General features: G+C 37.4%; 1 protein-coding gene across 1 annotated transcript in view; it reads left to right on the top strand.

Annotated features, from left to right (window-relative positions):
• Window positions 1–17,613, top strand: part of MORC1 (MORC family CW-type zinc finger 1) — a 162,162-nt gene that overhangs the window by 52,933 nt on the left and 91,616 nt on the right. Inside the window, exons 10-14 of the mRNA XM_060640085.3 lie at window positions 6,455–6,534; window positions 7,511–7,581; window positions 9,724–9,788; window positions 12,823–12,966; window positions 15,249–15,403. Of these exons, the coding sequence (XP_060496068.1) occupies window positions 6,455–6,534; window positions 7,511–7,581; window positions 9,724–9,788; window positions 12,823–12,966; window positions 15,249–15,403 (515 nt within the window). The remainder of the gene's footprint in view (window positions 1–6,454; window positions 6,535–7,510; window positions 7,582–9,723; window positions 9,789–12,822; window positions 12,967–15,248; window positions 15,404–17,613) is intronic.

Genomic DNA, 17,613 nt, shown 5'->3' with positions numbered 1-17,613 from the left:
GAGGACATCTTGGAGGGTGGGCACCACAGTAAGTCATGAAAGAATTTTATGGGAAGACATTTCCAGGAAGAGAGGAGAGTAAGTGCAAAGACAGGCTAAAAGGGTGAGCATGGCTCGAGCACAGTGATTAGGAAGAGGTGAGGTAGATGTGGGCAGATGCTGTAGGGTCTTGAGCAACGTGACAAGAAGTGGTTGTATTGAGAATATAAAGAGTTTTGAGAAAAGAGAATTACTTGATTTATGCTTTTAAAAGATTATTCTGGCTGCTGAGTGGAGAATTGATTTTATATGGGGCAAGAAAGGAGGAAGGGAGATAAGTTAGGATACCATTACTGTATTCCAGGTGAGAAATTACTGTGGCCTGGGCTGGAATGGTGAGTATCATTCAGTTTATAGATCTAATGTAAAGACAGAGCCACCAAGACTTCCTGATGGCTTGGGTGTGGAGTGGAGAGGAACTTAGGAGCCATGAATGCCTTCTAAGTCTTTTGCCTGAGCAAAATCTTAAGAATGATAGGGAAGATACAGGGTAGAGGTTAGGAGTGATGGTCAATGGAGTTATTTCTACTCATTCTGGTTGTACTAAGTTTGAGTGGTCTACCTGACATCCAGGTCTAGCTATTGACATTATACTGGCCAGAAAATTTTTGATCATGCCTCATTACATGTTTTGATGAATAATTAAGGACTATAACTATTTTATAGTGTGAATAAACCAGGTAAAGTCTCATAATGTAAAAAGAATAATTATGTTTGTGGATACTGCAACACGGTTATAGTTCATAATTGTGGGCTAATTTTATCTGCATAAGTAAGTTTGGAACTGTAGTTTTCTTTACTTGTAGTCTGGTTTTTTTTTTTTCCAAATTTTAAATTTAAAATACTATATATTAGCCAAAATGTTTTGTACAAATTGTATATGTCAGTATTAAATGCCAATGAAAGTTTAAATTTCTGAAGGTGGTTATGATCGAAATAGTCACTCAGAATGCTTTATAGCAATGCTCTATACTTCTGCAACATAAAACCTTAAAATTTACTCTGTTTTTTCATATTTTTATTTCTCTTGAGGGTGAGGAGTTCTATTTTGCTCTTAAAAATGTAAAACTAGGGGCGACTGGGTGGCTCAGTCGGTTAAGCAGCCTACTTCGGCTCAGGTCATGATCTCGTGGTCTGTGAGTTTGAGCCCCGCGTTGGGCTCTGTGCTGACAGCTCAGAGCCTGGAGCCTGCTTCAGATTCTGTGTCTCCCTCTCTCTGACCCTCCCCCGTTCATGCTCTGTCTCTCTCTGTCTCAAAAATAAATAAAAACGTTAAAAAAAATTTAAAACAAATTTAAAGCTAATAAAAATTCAAATAATACAGAGTTAGATATTGGAAAAAATCAAGTAACTAAAACCCCCCTTTACCACGTGTCATTCACTGTGTGCTCTAGCAAAACATAATATCCCTAAATGGGAACCTCTACTAGAAGTTCAATAAATATTCTTCCAGATTGTCTTATGCACAGTGCATTCACATACATACATGTGTGCTCACACACACATTTATACTTTTTTAAAACATAAAATTTAGGGGTGCCTGGGTGGCTCATTTGGTTAAATTTCCAACTCTTGATTTCTGCTCAGGTCATGATCTCGCAGTTTGTGAGTTCAAGCCCTGTGTCTGGCTCTGCGTTGACAGCATGGAACCTGCTTGGGATTCTGTCTTTCTCTCTGCCCCTCCCCCACTTGCACTGTCTGTCTCTATCAAAATAAATAAATAAACTTTAAAGAAAAAACATAAAATTTATACGCAACTTGCTCTTTTCACTTACAAATTATCTCTTGAAGATCTTTCTCTGTCATCATTAAATATTTTATACAGTACTTTATTTAACTGTTTATTGATATATATTCAAGATTTTTGGAGTTTTTATTGTTACAGTGCTAAAGTTTTATTGTTACAGGACATGTTTGGTCATCATTTGACAGATGTATATTTATGCTAATATGCCATTATTTCTGTAGAACAGACACAGAAGTAAATTTCTGAGTCAGAAGATAGGAACACAACTAATTTTGATGGGCACACCATTAATTTACCCTCCGAGAAGTAGACCCAATTTATTTTCACACCCTTTTGTCTGGTTCCATATCTACACTTGTTATTAATAGTATTTTCTGTTTTCATTTTTACCATTCTAAGGAGCAAAACTTTTATACTGTTTTAGTTTTCGTTTTCCTCAATAGTTTTCTTTTTTCTTTTAGAAAGATTTTATTTTTAAGTAATTTCTACACCCAGCGTGGGGCTCGAACTTATAACCCCAAGACCAAGAGTTGCATGCTCTACCGACTGAGCCAGCCGGGCGCCTCTCAATACTTTTCATTGACTTTATGTTTTCTCAGCTCCTTTAGAAGAAATTTTCAATAAATTGTTTTATGTAGAAAGTGAACATAAAATATTTGAATGCAGTCATTGGAAAAAAACAGAGAGGTAGAAAGTGAAATGTGTGAGGAAGAGTGGAGGCCTAAAATGTGGCAAAACAAGGTGGTATAGAGAGAAGGCAGAAACAGTGTGGAGGTGAAGGCTGTGGGCTAGGGTTGTGGGCAGAAGTGTAAAATAAAAGTAAAGTTTGGAAGATGGGTTTGGAAAAAATTCTAACCACTGTGAAACTGAAGGCCCAGTCCTGGAGGGAACACCATGCCCCTGCCATCAGTTGCAAGGAGGGAGGAGCTGACAGCCAGAGGGGCTGTCTTCCTTATCCTCCAAGGGATACATTACTCTGGGTTTTAAAGGAATTTTTTTTTAAGTTTATTTGTTTATTTTGAGAGAGAGACAGCATGAGTGGGGGAGGGACAGAGAGAGAGAGAGACAGACAGAGAATCCCAAGCAGGCACCTTGCTGCCAGCACAGAGCCTGACGCAGGGGCTTGAACTCACGAAACCATGAGATCATGACCTTAGCCCAAACCAAGAGTTGGATGCTTGACCGACGGAGCCACCCAGGTGCCCCTTAAAGGCATTTTTATCTGCAAGAGTCTACCAGTAGGAAAAATTAGAAGTGTCTGGCTGAGGTAGACTTCCAGTTAAGGATGAGGATTTGACTGAAAATTGTTTCCTTTATAGGAATGGGCAGATTCATCACACTGAACTTGCACAAGAATATATATTTCATTGTTAGCTTTTTGTCATTGTTATGTACAATTGTAAAATTTAAATTGTGAAAGTATGCAGAGCGTCTGAGATGTTTCAGATCATCTGGGACCAGGTTGTCTCAGTGACACAAACTGCAAACAGAGCACATGTTGTTTTGGTCTTTGTTGTTTAAAATTGAGCACTAATGCATAGTTGGCATTCTTTTGTGCCACTTTTACTTTCTAGGGTATTAGCATGAAGCGTGGAGTCTGTGAAATGCTATAAAATATGACCTATAAAATAGTTTAATTCATATCATCTTTAAAGGATCACTTCATTGTTCAGCTTCTCCTTAATTTCACTTTAGTTTAAAAAAAGTGACTTCAAATGAATGATTCAAACCAGATTAAGTATGTGATTAATATGTGATTTTTAAAAAACAAATGGCAATTCCAGTATATAGAGACCCAATAATTTTTTTGCTTTAAAACTTAGGTTTTGCTGTTATCTAAATGTCTTAGAGACTGATTTGAAATACACCTAGGTTATGACTTAATAATGTTCATTGTGAAAGAAAATCAAGGGAAAAAACTGAGAATTACCTTACTTTAGATTTTATGGATGTTCCTTTCTTGTGACTAACTATAATCTCATTGGAAAATGAACATTGAAGTTAGCAATAAAGAGACAAAGTTAGTTATTATAACGAACTATTCGTGAAACCATAGAAGTAGATGAATATAGGATGACATTTATTTTTAAATAATTTTTAATTGTTAAGTTTTAAATAATTTTTAGTTATTTTCAGTGTTTTAAAAATAATTTTAAATAATTTTAAAGTTTATTTATTTTGAGAGAGAGCACGAGCAGGGAAGGGGCAGAGAGAGAGGGAGAGAGAGAAGAACCCCAAGCAAGCTCCACGCTGTCAGCACAGAGCCCAATGTGGGGCTCCATCTCACAACAGTAAGATCATGACCTGAGCTGAAATCAAGAGTCAGGCACTTAACTAACTAAGCCACCCAGATGCTCCTGGTTATTTTTTAACAGTAAGTCTTTTCAGGGAGATAACTGGACAAGCTTGTATAAATCCTTCAGAGTCTTTTTTGTTTTTTAATTTTTTTTTTAACATTTATTTATTTTTGAGACAGAGAGAGACAGAGCATAAACAGGGGAGGAGCAGAGAGAGAGGGAGACACAGAATCTGAAACAGGCTCCAGGCTCTGAGCTGTCAGCACAGAGCCTGACGCGGGGCTCGAACTCACGGACCGTGAGATCATGACCTGAGCCGAAGTCGGATGCTTAACCGACCAAGCCACCCAGGCACTTAAGAGTCTTCAGAGTCTTAAGAGAACAAAAAATCCTTCAGAGTCTTAAGAGAACAAAAAATTATCTAGTTACTTATTTCTTCATTCCCAATGTATTTTCCCTCTAGAGCCTACAATGAGGGAGCAAGTACTTAATATAATATTAATAGATAATATTAGACAATAATAGTGTAGTAAACATTTATCCCAAACTAGCATTGACTAAATTCTTTAGCTCTATCGATACCTTTAGTTCTCATGACAACCGTGTGAGATAGATACCACTGTTACCATCCCCACTTATAGACAGGAAATGGAATCACAGAAAATGAAATAATGTGCCCAGTGCTACACTACTAAGGGACACAGATAGGACTTTAACTCAGACAGGATGGGATCTGGGTAGTCCAATTCTTTTTTTTTTTTTTTCTTTTTAATGTTTATTTATTTATTTTGAGAGAGAGAGAGAGAGAGAGAGATCTAGCAAGGGAGGGCAGAGAGAGAGGGAGACAGAATCCCAAGGAGGCTCAGTGTGGAGCCTGATGTGGGGCTTGAACCCATGAACCATGAGATCATGACCTGAACCGAAATCAAGAGCCGGATGCTTAACTGAGTCACCCAGACGCCCCCAGGTAGTCCAATTCTTAATGCTTAATCATGGTGTTCTGTCTTGAGTGTATTTGTACTGCATTTGTGGAGATAATGGAAGAGAGTCTTAAAATATAAACAGACTTCAGCTAACAGACATTTAAACTATGTGTGACCTGTTTGTATAGTGATGAATTTGCATTACCGTACACATTCTTTGAAAGTCAGAAGATATAAATGCAATTCTAGATCAAGTTATCATTCAAAAGCCATTGCTTATTAGCATAGATTCCAGGGATTGGTAAACATTTTCTATAAAGGGCCTGATAGTAAATATGTGATCACATTCCATCTCTTTTGCATATTCTTATTTTTCCTTTAAAAATAGAAAAATCATTCTTAGGTCTCAGGCTGTGCCAAAAGCAAGCTGCTGGCTCACTTTGGGCTATGGGCCATATTTTGCTTATCCCTGGTATCGACTCAGGGGCATATAGGTTTAGACTCTCCCTGTGCTTGAGAAAATGCCTGCCTGAGGATATTTTGGCTTTCAGGGATACCTGTAGTTCTCTACCCACCTCTTGCTGAACATTTGATGCCTTTCTAAACACAGAAGGTATTAAAGAATGGTGACTGCCTGAGTCCACAGGGGTATAAGGCAAAAGTTACAGAATGAGATGTACAGAGCTTTGAGCATTCTGAAATCCAATATTCTGGAATTTTTTCTCAGGATGATGATTTAAGCCACTATGAAAAATCCTGACTTTAAGGAATCCTCTGTAACAGATATACATAGTTTCATCTGCATTCAGTGAACCTCTATTCCAGAGGGCTTTCCTCACCTCTACTTTGCTCTGACTGAGTTTATGGAGATAAATATGTATTTATCTATCTATTTATTTGTTTATTCCTTTTCCTTGATTGTTCTAGAGCTCTCACTAAACAACAGGTTTTGAAAACAAGCTTCTTGAGCAATAAAGTGGAAAATAAGTTTTGGTAGTTTGAAATGGTAATGTATGTTTCTGAGCATTTTAGTTAGAGATAGTTGTTTTGAGACTAGGAGAACTGGTTTATCCAGTGTCAGTGACCTGAGTAAGAGGGTTATGTATATTAGCTCGAAATTTTGGTAATGGAGCAGTTGCATAGAAATTTTTCTTTTTAAGAAAACGATCCCATTTTATATGTATAAATGAACATTTGTATGGGCAGAAATTTTGTTATCTCTCTCCTGAAATTCCCTTACAAAAGCAAAATTGCCAAGTATTGAAAGGCAAGGAATTTCTTCCTAGGTATACAGTTTGCTGATTGACTAGTTGGATGCAACTTACTGTGTGAAGCTTTCTTCATAATTATGTATATCTGGAGTGTATATTCTTTCTAAAGAATATTCTTTAAGTATTATGTACCTTAAAATGATAACCTGACTTGATCAGTTCTTTTTTTCTTTTCAGAAAGTATCTGTATGTCACGTCTTCTTTTAAAGGAGCATTTAAAAATGAAGTTGAAAAGGCAGAAGAAGCAGTAAAGATTGGTATGTAATTATCTATGTCCTACAGCTCATTGTTGTTCATTCACTCAGCCAACATTAATTGTATCTTTATTCTGAGATATACACTGTTATAGCGTTGTAGGAATGACCACAATTAATCGAACTCCTGCCTCTAAGGAGCTTCATAACACATTTTTCTGTCTCTGGCTTTGTTGAATTATGACATATTAATTAAAGGTATGTTATTATATTTTTACTTATTATTATTTAATTTCTATTATTCCAAATACACACTTGGAACTAGATTGATATATATTAGAAACTCTGGTTGGCATGATGCCGAGTTAGATCATTTTCGAGACTAGCCTTATACCCACTTTAAGAAGGAATGTTCGGGGCGCCTGGGTGGCGCAGTCGGTTAAGCGTCCGACTTCAGCCAGGTCACGATCTCGCGGTCCGTGAGTTCGAGCCCCGCGTCAGGCTCTGGGCTGATGGCTCGGAGCCTGGAGCCTGTTTCCGATTCTGTGTCTCCCTCTCTCTCTGCCCCTCCCCCGTTCATGCTCTGTCTCTCTCTCTCTCCCAAAAATAAATAAAATTTGTTAAAAAAAAAAAAAAAAAAAAAAAAAAAAGAAGGAATGTTCTACACATTCATTCCACCCCTCCCCCACCCCCCAAAGAGGACAAAGCCATATTTTTCCAGCGATCCAAAAGCAAGGAGTAACTTTAATCTATATTTCACAGATTGTAGAGAGTTTTTAGTCAGCCGAACATTCAGTCATAACCCTTTAATTTGTAGGTATATAGTTATGCCCTGTCAATTATAATGTCTAAGAGGAAGCCCCTTGTGGCTACCTGCACCTAGAATGTGTGAAAGCTGTGGAAAGAACATAGGATTTTCTGAGATTATTATTTGGAAGCCATTCCCACTGGTCCTGGTCATAATGTATATACACACTGCTCACTTAAAATTGATTAAAAGAACTTTCTGATGTTGTAATTATCTTGCTTCTGCTTCCAGCTGAAAGTGTATTGAAACAAGCACAAATCACAGTAAACCAGCCTGACAGAACTTCTTTGTCTTCTGCCAAGGTATGACATATAGTCTTCCTAAATGGCCAAGTGTCATTTGCTTTTTCCTGTACACAGTTGTCTCTTATCATTTACTTCCTAAACTGATAAACACAGACAAGCTCCAAAGCTTAAGTTGATTTTAACCCAGGTAAACAGAGCAGAGGCATGCAGAGAAAGGAGAGGGTACTCAGCAGTGAGAGAAGGCTGAGTCTGAGCAAAGATGAGCAACGTGGGGTGAATTTGGAACAGTGGGGAAGAGCACTGCAGCTCATTTCTTTAAAATGAAAAGAAAAGTAATATGAGAAAGAGAGAAAATAATGAAAAACTAGCAGAAAAAAGCAGCCTATCAAGTTTCCTTGAAAATATCTTTTCAAATTATTGCTCCCTATGCACCTGAATAAATGGGAAAAGCAAGGAGAAGACTAATAAGCCATCCTTTTTTCTGGTGCTAGGAATTATGTGCTATAATTATGAATATTAATAACTACTTCCAGCTTACAAAGCTTTTTTCTTATGAGTTGCTCCACATAGTTCATAAACATTTTCTATAATCCTTGCAATGCACCCATGAGTAAGATAGGTTATAAAGAACTATTATTATTAATTGTAATGCATGGCAACCAAGAAGAAGAATATTGCTTCAGGACATGTAGGTTTGTTTTTACCAAAAATGCGGTGCAAAGCTTTCTACCAGGGTAAATTATGAAGCAGCATTTTATTTACTTGCATATAAAAGGATAAATAGGTATATGGAGAAAAAAAATGCTTTACTTCACTCTTCCTTCATTCTCTTCTTCAGACTCAGTGTAGGAATCCTTTCCGTGATTCGCCCTTAAACTTTCAAGGACCAGGGCTGAGTTTGATAAAGAGCTCTCTCATATCAAATGATCATGAATAGGGAATGAAATCAAAGAGTAGCACATGATAATGTCCCAAAGCTACCTATGGCTTTCCCAAAATTCTCTTACTTTTTTCTTTTCACTTATTATTTTAAAGTAAATGTAGACCTATCTTACTGTTATTGATTTTTAAAGAAAGGTTTAAGCTTTTTTTTATTTTGTCTCAAAGAAATCAATTTCCTTGGCTTTATGTATTTGAGAAACAAGAGAAGCAGATGCTTTTTAATGGGTCAGGACCTTTCTTTCTTCTTGCCTTAGGCTTACCTCTCATTGCCTCTTTGTGCTCTGAGTGCATTGACAGGAGGTGGGGGAGGGGGGTGTCTCTGACCATCTTGCTTTGTTGCTGGGCAAAGAGAGCAAAGCAGAATGACCTTGGCTTTTGACCTCTTAAATTCCTCTAGGCAGTTGAGTGGTTGAATTTGAAGTGAAATACTTACAAATCAGTTACCATTTGCTTTTACTTTAAAGTCAGTGAAAATAATGTTCAGTCAGTGGTATATTCACCAAATGAGATGCCCATCTTTCACATCAGGTAGATGGAGCACATTAAAAATCTGTTATTATTTGTGAAATTAGAATAATGCATTATTTCTTTTCTGCCTGGTTAGAGTTAGTGTACTAGAGATAGGGCAGTGAATGAGCCAGTATATCAAATTTAGAGCAGACAAGAAAGACAGGTGGGCATTGGTAGTCAGGTACTCTGAAAGGGAGAAAGCCTAGGGATGGGATATCCTATAAAGGGAAAAGCTTGGGGAGTATCAAGGGTATCTGGAACTTGATAATAGAGAAGATGTTTTCTTATGGTGACTGACAAAAAATTTTAATAACTTTTTTTTCTGAAAGATGCCACAGTACTTGATCATGTGATTTAGCATTTTGTTGTTGTTGTTGTTGTTGTTGTTGTTGTTCTCATAAGCAAAAGTCAGAGTCTAGGTACATGGAATGACTTTTCCAAGCTTTTGTGTAGTTTGTGTGAAAGCCAGTGTGACATTACAGGGAGAAATAGCTCTTTAAAAGACAGAGAACATTGGATTATGTGCAAAAAGGGAACCATGGGCTAGGAGTTGGTGTGTCCCCCTAGCTATTAGAATGGAATAATTTATCAAGTATTTATTGTCTACCATTATACAATTGCATTAGGCAATGTGACCTATCACTGTTACCCTTGTGAAACATTTGGGTAATGGGATAATAAATATCAGCTCAGCTTTCATTAATTTAATAGAATTATGTTCTCTCCTAACCAAATATACTTCTCCAGGATGTATTACAGAAAGCTTTGGAAGATGTTGAAGCAAAGCATACGATTCTTAAAGTGAAACAGAGGTAAGATGTAAGATTTTTTGTTTGCCAGAATCCTCTGCACTTTGATAAAGCAAATTCTGATTTCTGAGGAGGCAGATTTGGCGGTTAATGTGATAACTTCTCTTTCTCAGCCTATGACATCTTATTATATTAAGCGTAATATGGTCAAAATCCCCCAACCGCAAAATCAATGAAGGTATTTATAAAATATATATTTGCATGCATACATATGTTTACATAATATTAAAACTTCTGAATACAGGGTGAAAAATTAGCTCAGTGTCCTGTTGAAGAAGTGAACTCTGCCCAGAGGATCACCTGACAACTTTACTTTTTTTTTGCCCTTTGGCAGACACAGCCCTCTGGAGGGTTGGTTCTGGTTTCTTCTCTCTTCTAGTACTTGCATAAAATTTAAAATGTTTAGAAAATGTTTCAAATACATGTACCACATATATAGTTAAGATACAAATAGCAACCCTAAATTACAAAACCATTATTTACATTTGGAAGGTTGACTTGGTCTCCAGCTTGGGTGTTAAACAAGTTAAACTGAGAATAATCAGAGTTGTCTGGGTAAGGCCAGTCTTTGAAAACTGGGATAACTTTGAGAAACCAATTTTTAGGGAAGTACTACTAGTTTCCAGAATTATTGTTTGTGAACTATGAAGTGCTATATAACCATAACTTTCCTCAAACCTAAATTTGAACTGTTAACTATGCATTTATCAAAATAAGTACTAAATAAATCCATAGAAATCTATATTAAAAAACAAGGTCCTCTGGGGCGCCTGGGTGGCTCAGTCGGTTGAGCAGCCGACTTCAGCTCAGGTCATGATCTCACAGCTCAGAGCCTGGAGCCTGCTTTCGATTCTGTGCCTCCCTCTCTGTCTCTCTGCTCCTCCCCCACTCATGCTCTCTCTCTCTCTCTCAAAAATAAATAAACATTAAAAAAAAATTAAAAAAAAAAAAAGGTCCTCTATTTTTTTTAAGTTTTTATTTAAATTCTAGTTAGTTAACGTACAGTGTAACATGAGTTTCAGGTGTACAATAGAGTGATTCAACAGCTCCATTCAACACCTGGTGCTCATCACAACAGGTGCACTCCTGAATCTGTTTTACCCATTCCCTCACCCTCTTCACCCCTGGTAACCCTTAGTTTGTTCTCTATAGTTAAGAGTCTGTTTCTTCTTGGATGGTCTCTTTCTTTCTTTTTTTCATTGATCATTTGTTTTGTTTCTTAAATGCCACATATGAATCAAAGAATATGCTATTTGTCTTTCTCTGAGTGACTTATTTCACTTAACATTATACTCTTGCTTCATCCATGTCATTGTAAATGACAATATTTCATTATATATATATATATATATATATATATATATATATATGGAATATATATATGTGTGTGTGTATATATATACATATATATACATATATACGTATATATATATATACGTATATATGTATATATATACGTATATACGTATACATATATATACGTATATATATATATACGTATATATATATATGGAATACTTCTTTCTCCACTCATCAGTCCATTTGATTTAGGCTATTTCTATAGCAAAGCCTTCTTTAAAGTCTTGAGAAAGAAAACTCTGGTTGATGAATTGTTTGTAGTTACATTTGTATGTATGAAGGGTGATCGACCTATATTTTATTAATAATAATGCCAGCTAGTTGGTATGAACTTTTTTTTATAGCAAAATGCTTTTATTACAAATTTGAAGATAGTCAGCATGCCATTTACTGTTGCAGAGTGATGCTGTCATATTCTGCAACATCCTGTTTTGGGGTCCCTTACATAGTCAGTATTCTTTTTTGTTGAAGAGTAAGGATTTAATATTGAGTACACATTTTTGAGAAAAAATGTGATTTGTATGTATTGAACCCAGCAAGTATGTGCTTTTAAAATGTATATGTTAATCCCAGTCAATAATTCCCTCATAAAGTCTAATGTGCCCTATATTATGTCCATGTAGAAGGGCTAATTAGGACTTTTTCTTTGTCCTTTAATGATAGATGTATTTAGCCAGTCCAGTAAGGATATTATGTCAGTTATAGTGGCACGTAGTTATAATTTGAAAAGAAAAAGCTGTGTTTGTGGAATGAGAACTACAAGATGGGTGGAGGGGAAGAATTATATTTGGTACCATTCTTGGTAGGAAAGGAAAATAACATTGGTGAGGCACCTAATCTGTTCCAGGTTTATACTTGACATTATATCTTCTAGTCCTCCTGACATCCCAAATGGCTAGGTAGGTATTCTTCCCATTTTTCAGATGAGACAGGAAGTTGAAGTGACTCATCCATAGTCACACGGCTGTTACAGAGATGAGTTTGTTTTTGAAGCCAAGCCTGTCTTTCCAGTTCTTATATTCAGGTGTTTTTCATAGCTCCAAGCAGCTTCCCGTTACTATGGTTGTTTCTCTCATATCCTGCTATGTCTTAATTTCTGCTTTTACACTTTTAATAGAAAAGTCACATAAAACATAATATTGCAAGACAGAGTAAGAAAAACAGGAGCTCATGTCTGTTGCCCTTGTAAACTTGGCTTTTTAACTTTGATTTTGGAGAAAGAGAAAGCTAAAGAGTATTTTTTGGCATAGTCCAATCTATGTAGGATGTTTAGAGGCTTGAGGACATGTTGAAAGTTAGAAATCACATCCAGGGTAAAAAATACTGAAATTTTAAAATAGTCAAATCATCATTTTTTAAAAATGTTGCGTGTTCCTATTAGTCCACTTAACATTTCACAAATCTTTTGGCATTTTCTAGTTCTTGTAAATTTAAGTTGGCAAAGCTGTTTTTTAATCTAGGAATACTTGTGTTTGACTGGTATGGCCATCATGTTTATGCAAAATACTTGGCTACACAAAGATATTGAGTGTACCCACTAGGTTTTGCAAAATACCTGGGTATTTTACATTTAGTTCCTTTGATGTTTACCTTCTCAGTTTAATTATTAGCAGTTTGTAAACTATATATTTCTATCTAATAAAAACCTTTTTTTAAACTTTTCTAAATATAATGCTAGAGAATTAAAAAAAGCAAGGACTCTCTGCCTGTTCTTTGGAGTGAACATAGAAAATCGAAGCCAAGCTGGGATGTTCATTTACAGTAATAACCGCCTGATCAAAATGCATGAGAAAGTGGGCCCACAGTTGAAACTGAAGTCCTTGTAAGTATATTTTTGTTTTCAGAGGCATAGGCAGGATGAGGGAGGTTGCGGTAAGATTCTGTCTTTGGAGTTAGATGAGTGATTAATCATAATGGGAGCAGGTGTCCTGTCCTCCGTTCACCCTTCCCATCAATGCGCAGGCATTAATATGCCTAATTTATAATATTGGCACAACTATATGCCTGCTTGAAGGAAAAGCACACTTGGGAAATTTTTCTAATATATTTCCTGAGAAACTTGATGTTTTACCATTTCTTGAACCATCTCCTCAGGTTAGGATTTTAATATTTTACCGATGTAAAAATAATACAAGCATAACAAGGAAACTTTAGGAAAGAAAAATCCATAGTCTTTTAAAGCAACCCTGTTAACATTTTGTGCAACCTTTATGTATATGAGTTCTTGGCAGTTACCTGCTTGAGCGTGTATTACTAACCCTCTCTAACCTATTTGGATTCCAGAGTAATACATTCTGGTGCTTTCCTGATGGTCCAAAACTCCATGTGCTGCTTTCATGAATTATGTAGACAGTCAGACAGGGTAATTGTGACCAGTAAAATGGATCAGGGGTCAAACAGAATTCTTGTGATTAATAGAATGGCTCAGGGGACCATTTTTCATCTTATTTCTCACTCTCTAGGAATTAGCAGTTCATTCATTTGTTCATTCAACAAACACTTGAACTGCAGTGTCATGTGCCAGGCACTGTACTAAGCTCTGCACACAAGATGGTGAAGACCTGCTACCCTTTGGCAAAGAACTTATAGTCCGGTGAAAGGAACAAGTATATAAATACATATTTTTCATATTATGTGGCAACAGTAAGAATGATCTTTAAAAAAATTAGTTTATTCTCTTGCTTAAAACACCAATGGATATAGAATAGAACTGGTTACCATGGTCTTCCAGTGATCTGGCCTCTGCCTGGCCCTGTGATGGCCCACCTGTACCCACCCTTTCACTACATTCTCCTCGCACCAGCCAGCTTCCAGTGTATCACATATCCTAAGCTCACTCCTGTCTTACAGCCTTGGTTCTTGAACCTTCTGTCCTCAGATCTCCTTACTGCTGGTCTGGGTGTGTTACTTAGGCACTTAACTAAAGTCCCCTCCACAGGAAGGTCTTCCTGCACTGTCTAATAAAGTCAGCCGCTGCCATTGGCCCCTCCCTCTTGTTACTCTGCACAAGTTATAGCACCTGCTTTGTTTTCCTCCTACCACTTATCACCATCTGAAATGATCTGGTCACCCTTACTGCCTGTTACCCCTCAATAGAAGAGAAACTTTATAGACAGGGGCCTTCTTTTTCTTATTCAGTACTGTATTCCCAGTTTCTGGAATAGGATGCATCCATCCTGAACAGGGATGGATGGATGGATGGATGGATGGATGGATGGACAGATAGATGGATGAATATGTGCTACAGGCAAGCATGAGGTGCAAAAAGAGCACTTGGGAAGAGTAGTAAACCAAACTGGGGGAAGTTGAGTCAGACTTCCTGGAAGAAATGATGCCCAAATTTAGGCTTAGAGAATGAATAGTTAAGGGAGGGCAGGGTGGCAGGGGAAAGTAGTGAAACACATGGTAAGGTAGCAGCACTACATTAGGAAGGCTTGATTTGTGTGCCTTGCTAAGGGCAGTTGGAAGCCTTGGAAGAACTAGACAACTGCATGTTCTTTCCCAAAACAGGGAAACCAAGCAGAATATTCTGTCACTAAGCAGAAATACCCTGGTTATATATATCGTAAGTTGCTAAAAATCTGAAAAACACTGAATTTATCCATCAGACTAACAGGCAGATACCTGTCTCTTTCTAGGATAATCTGGCCTTTATGTTCCCTTAGTAGAATTCATTGAACACCCCATGGACCTCTGCAATGACAGGGAAGAACCCAACCTGCCATGAAATGAGGATGGAGAAATTGACTCTGGCCAGATCATGAAGAGGGTTATGTCAGTTTATTTCAGCAAAGCATTGTTAGTGGTGTCTCATGCTAAAATGCCTCCTCTTGCACCTTTAGGTTTGGAAAAAAAAGTCATGTTAATTTAGTAACAGTGCATTAGATTTTTTCTTTACTATGAGACCAAACACATCTACGATTACTACAGATTTATGTAACAAAATACAATTATATCATAAGTTGTTAAACTTTGACATGGTCCAGACCCAGTGAATAAATTTACGTGGAAAAAATTTTGATTTCAAAAGACCATGGCATATTTGCATTTTCTTTTTCCTGGGCTAAATTTTTCAGAATTTTTTAACGTATTTACTCTTCTTAGACTTGGTGCAGGCGTGGTTGGAATTGTTAATATACCCTTGGAGATCATGGAGCCATCCCATAATAAGCAGGAATTTCTCAATGTCCAAGAGTATAATCATCTGCTGAGAGTCATGGGGCAGTACTTGGTGCAGTACTGTAAGGACACCGGGATCAGTGAGTATTCAGTAGTCATAATAAGAGATAGTGGGGAATCAACTTGTGTAATTTCTTTAATTTGGAATGATTGCAGTGACCTAGACAACCAGTAGCCCAAAGCCCTGTAAAAGAGCTCTTTTTATTTATTAAAATAATAATAATAAAATAGGGCTCCTGGGTGGCTCAGTCGGTTAAGCGTCTGACTCATGGTTTTGGCTCATGTCTTGATCTCACTGTTCATGGGTTCAAACCCCTCATCAGGCTCTGAGCTGAGGGCATGGGGCCTACTTGGGATTGTCTCTCCCTCTCTCTCTGCTCCTCTCCTGCTTGTGTGTGTGCGCACTCCCTCTCTCTCAAAATAAATAAAGAAGCTTTAAAAAATATAATAATAATAATATAATAATAAAAAAATATGGGAAACGAGAAGGAAGCTGGTCTCAGAATCTTTCCCAGAATATTATGTGAAAAATAAAGCAGCAGATCAAAAACTTGTAAGAGGAGGACAATGAGCAGTATTAGAGCTGATTGTGGAGGAAGGAAGCAGAAGTTTGCTTTGGGTAGGCCTCAGAGGCCATTCTAAGACTCTACTGTACAGGGGCACATAGTTCCTTACAGACCTGAGTAGCTCCCATAGCGCTGTTATTTCCTGCCATAGCATAATCACTGTTTACCCTGGATAATTGTGCATGTGTGTTAAACCTTGTTTTGTATAGCTAACAAGTCTTGAATATGTGAATTCAAAAAGAGTTCGATTAAACATCATTTAAATAAATACAATTGGATACTTAAGATAAACTTTGGTTGTCTGGGAAATTTGGCTTATTCAGACCACTTCAGTCTCCAGAGATACCTGAAAAATGAGATGGTATGCTGTGCATTAATGAAATAAACTTCCTTTAAGTTATGCAGACACAGGGCTTCGTTTATGGAAAAAAATAGACAGGCTACTGTGTATTTGTTCCATGATTTGCATGAAGTATGTATAATTCATGCATATCACAAATTATGTCTCTACCCTTGAGACAACTTAAAATCTTACTGCTCTCCTTGAGGTTATGATTTTAGAATATTTTCTTTTCTTTTGTACTCACTTCGCTTTGCCCTAAAATTTTCTTACAGCAGTGAAATAGAAAAGACTACAGGAAGTCAGGGGAGAAACATAGGAGTGTGAATAAAGGTGTGGGCACAGATTTCCTGCCAAAGCTGGATTTTCTTGTCATGGTCTAAAACCTTCTCTGAGTGTGCAGCATCAGCGTCATCTGAGAGCTCGTGAGAAATGCAGCATCTCAGACCTACTGGATGAAAATTTATGTGTTAGCAGTCATGGCCATGATTTGTAGGCATGTTAGAGTTGGAGAGGCACTGCTCTGAAGAGTGCAGGAACTACATGTCAGCACAGACGTACTTTGTCCACGTGTCTTTTTTTTCTCAGAGCCATGTCTGAAGTTCTACTAAATGTAGGAATGAGTACCTTATTTGGTGGGTTATGCTTAAAGCTGTAGAAAACAGAAGGATATTCAGAGTGAGGTATAAATCCAGGATCTACTGTCTGGTCCTCAAATGCTATCTTGGAATAGAAAAAAATGTTAAGCATTTGAAAAGTGTGTAACTCCTCCAATTCTCCTCATATGCTCTCTATAATCTCCCTTGCTCATCCTTGGACTAAGGAACAAAGCCCTCAGAAAGAGGCATGGAAATTCAAGGTGATAGGCATCATCTCCATCCAGCCCACACTTCCTCAGGACTGTCGTACTGAGTCCTGTTTCGGGGAGGGCTCTCTTGAAGCCCCTTTTCCTGCTGTGGGGGTGTCCTCCTGTCCTCCTAACAACTGTAATCTCAACTTCTGGGTGTCACTTGCCTGCTTCCCCTACCCCTTGTATAACTCCCCATCTTTATCTCAACCTCATTTTTCAGAAATGTCTCAGTAGATATACCGAGATTCAAAATAAGTTGTTTCTATTTTAATTATTATTAGTGAATACCAGGTTGTTTTCCTGATTCCATGGCTGTCTACAAATTGATTTAGGGCTGGGGGCACTTTTACAAAAGATGTTCCTCTAGAAGGAAGTCAGGGAGTGGAGAAAGGATAGTGAGCATGTGTGTTTATTCACTTATCTGACAATCTCATCCCCAAACTTCCTTATTGAACTGAATCAAGTAATCGAGGTCAGAATTGGTAGTCTCAGGAACTGTGCTGAGGAGATCGACCTTGTGTATTCATTCCCACA

Source organism: Panthera onca, chromosome C2, assembly GCF_046562875.1.
Source record: "Panthera onca isolate mPanOnc1 chromosome C2, mPanOnc1 haplotype 2, whole genome shotgun sequence".
In the NCBI taxonomy this organism is placed as follows: domain Eukaryota; kingdom Metazoa; phylum Chordata; class Mammalia; order Carnivora; family Felidae; genus Panthera; species Panthera onca.
The sequence above is the reverse complement of the archived record's forward strand: the minus strand, read 5'-3'. Positions and strand labels throughout refer to the sequence as shown.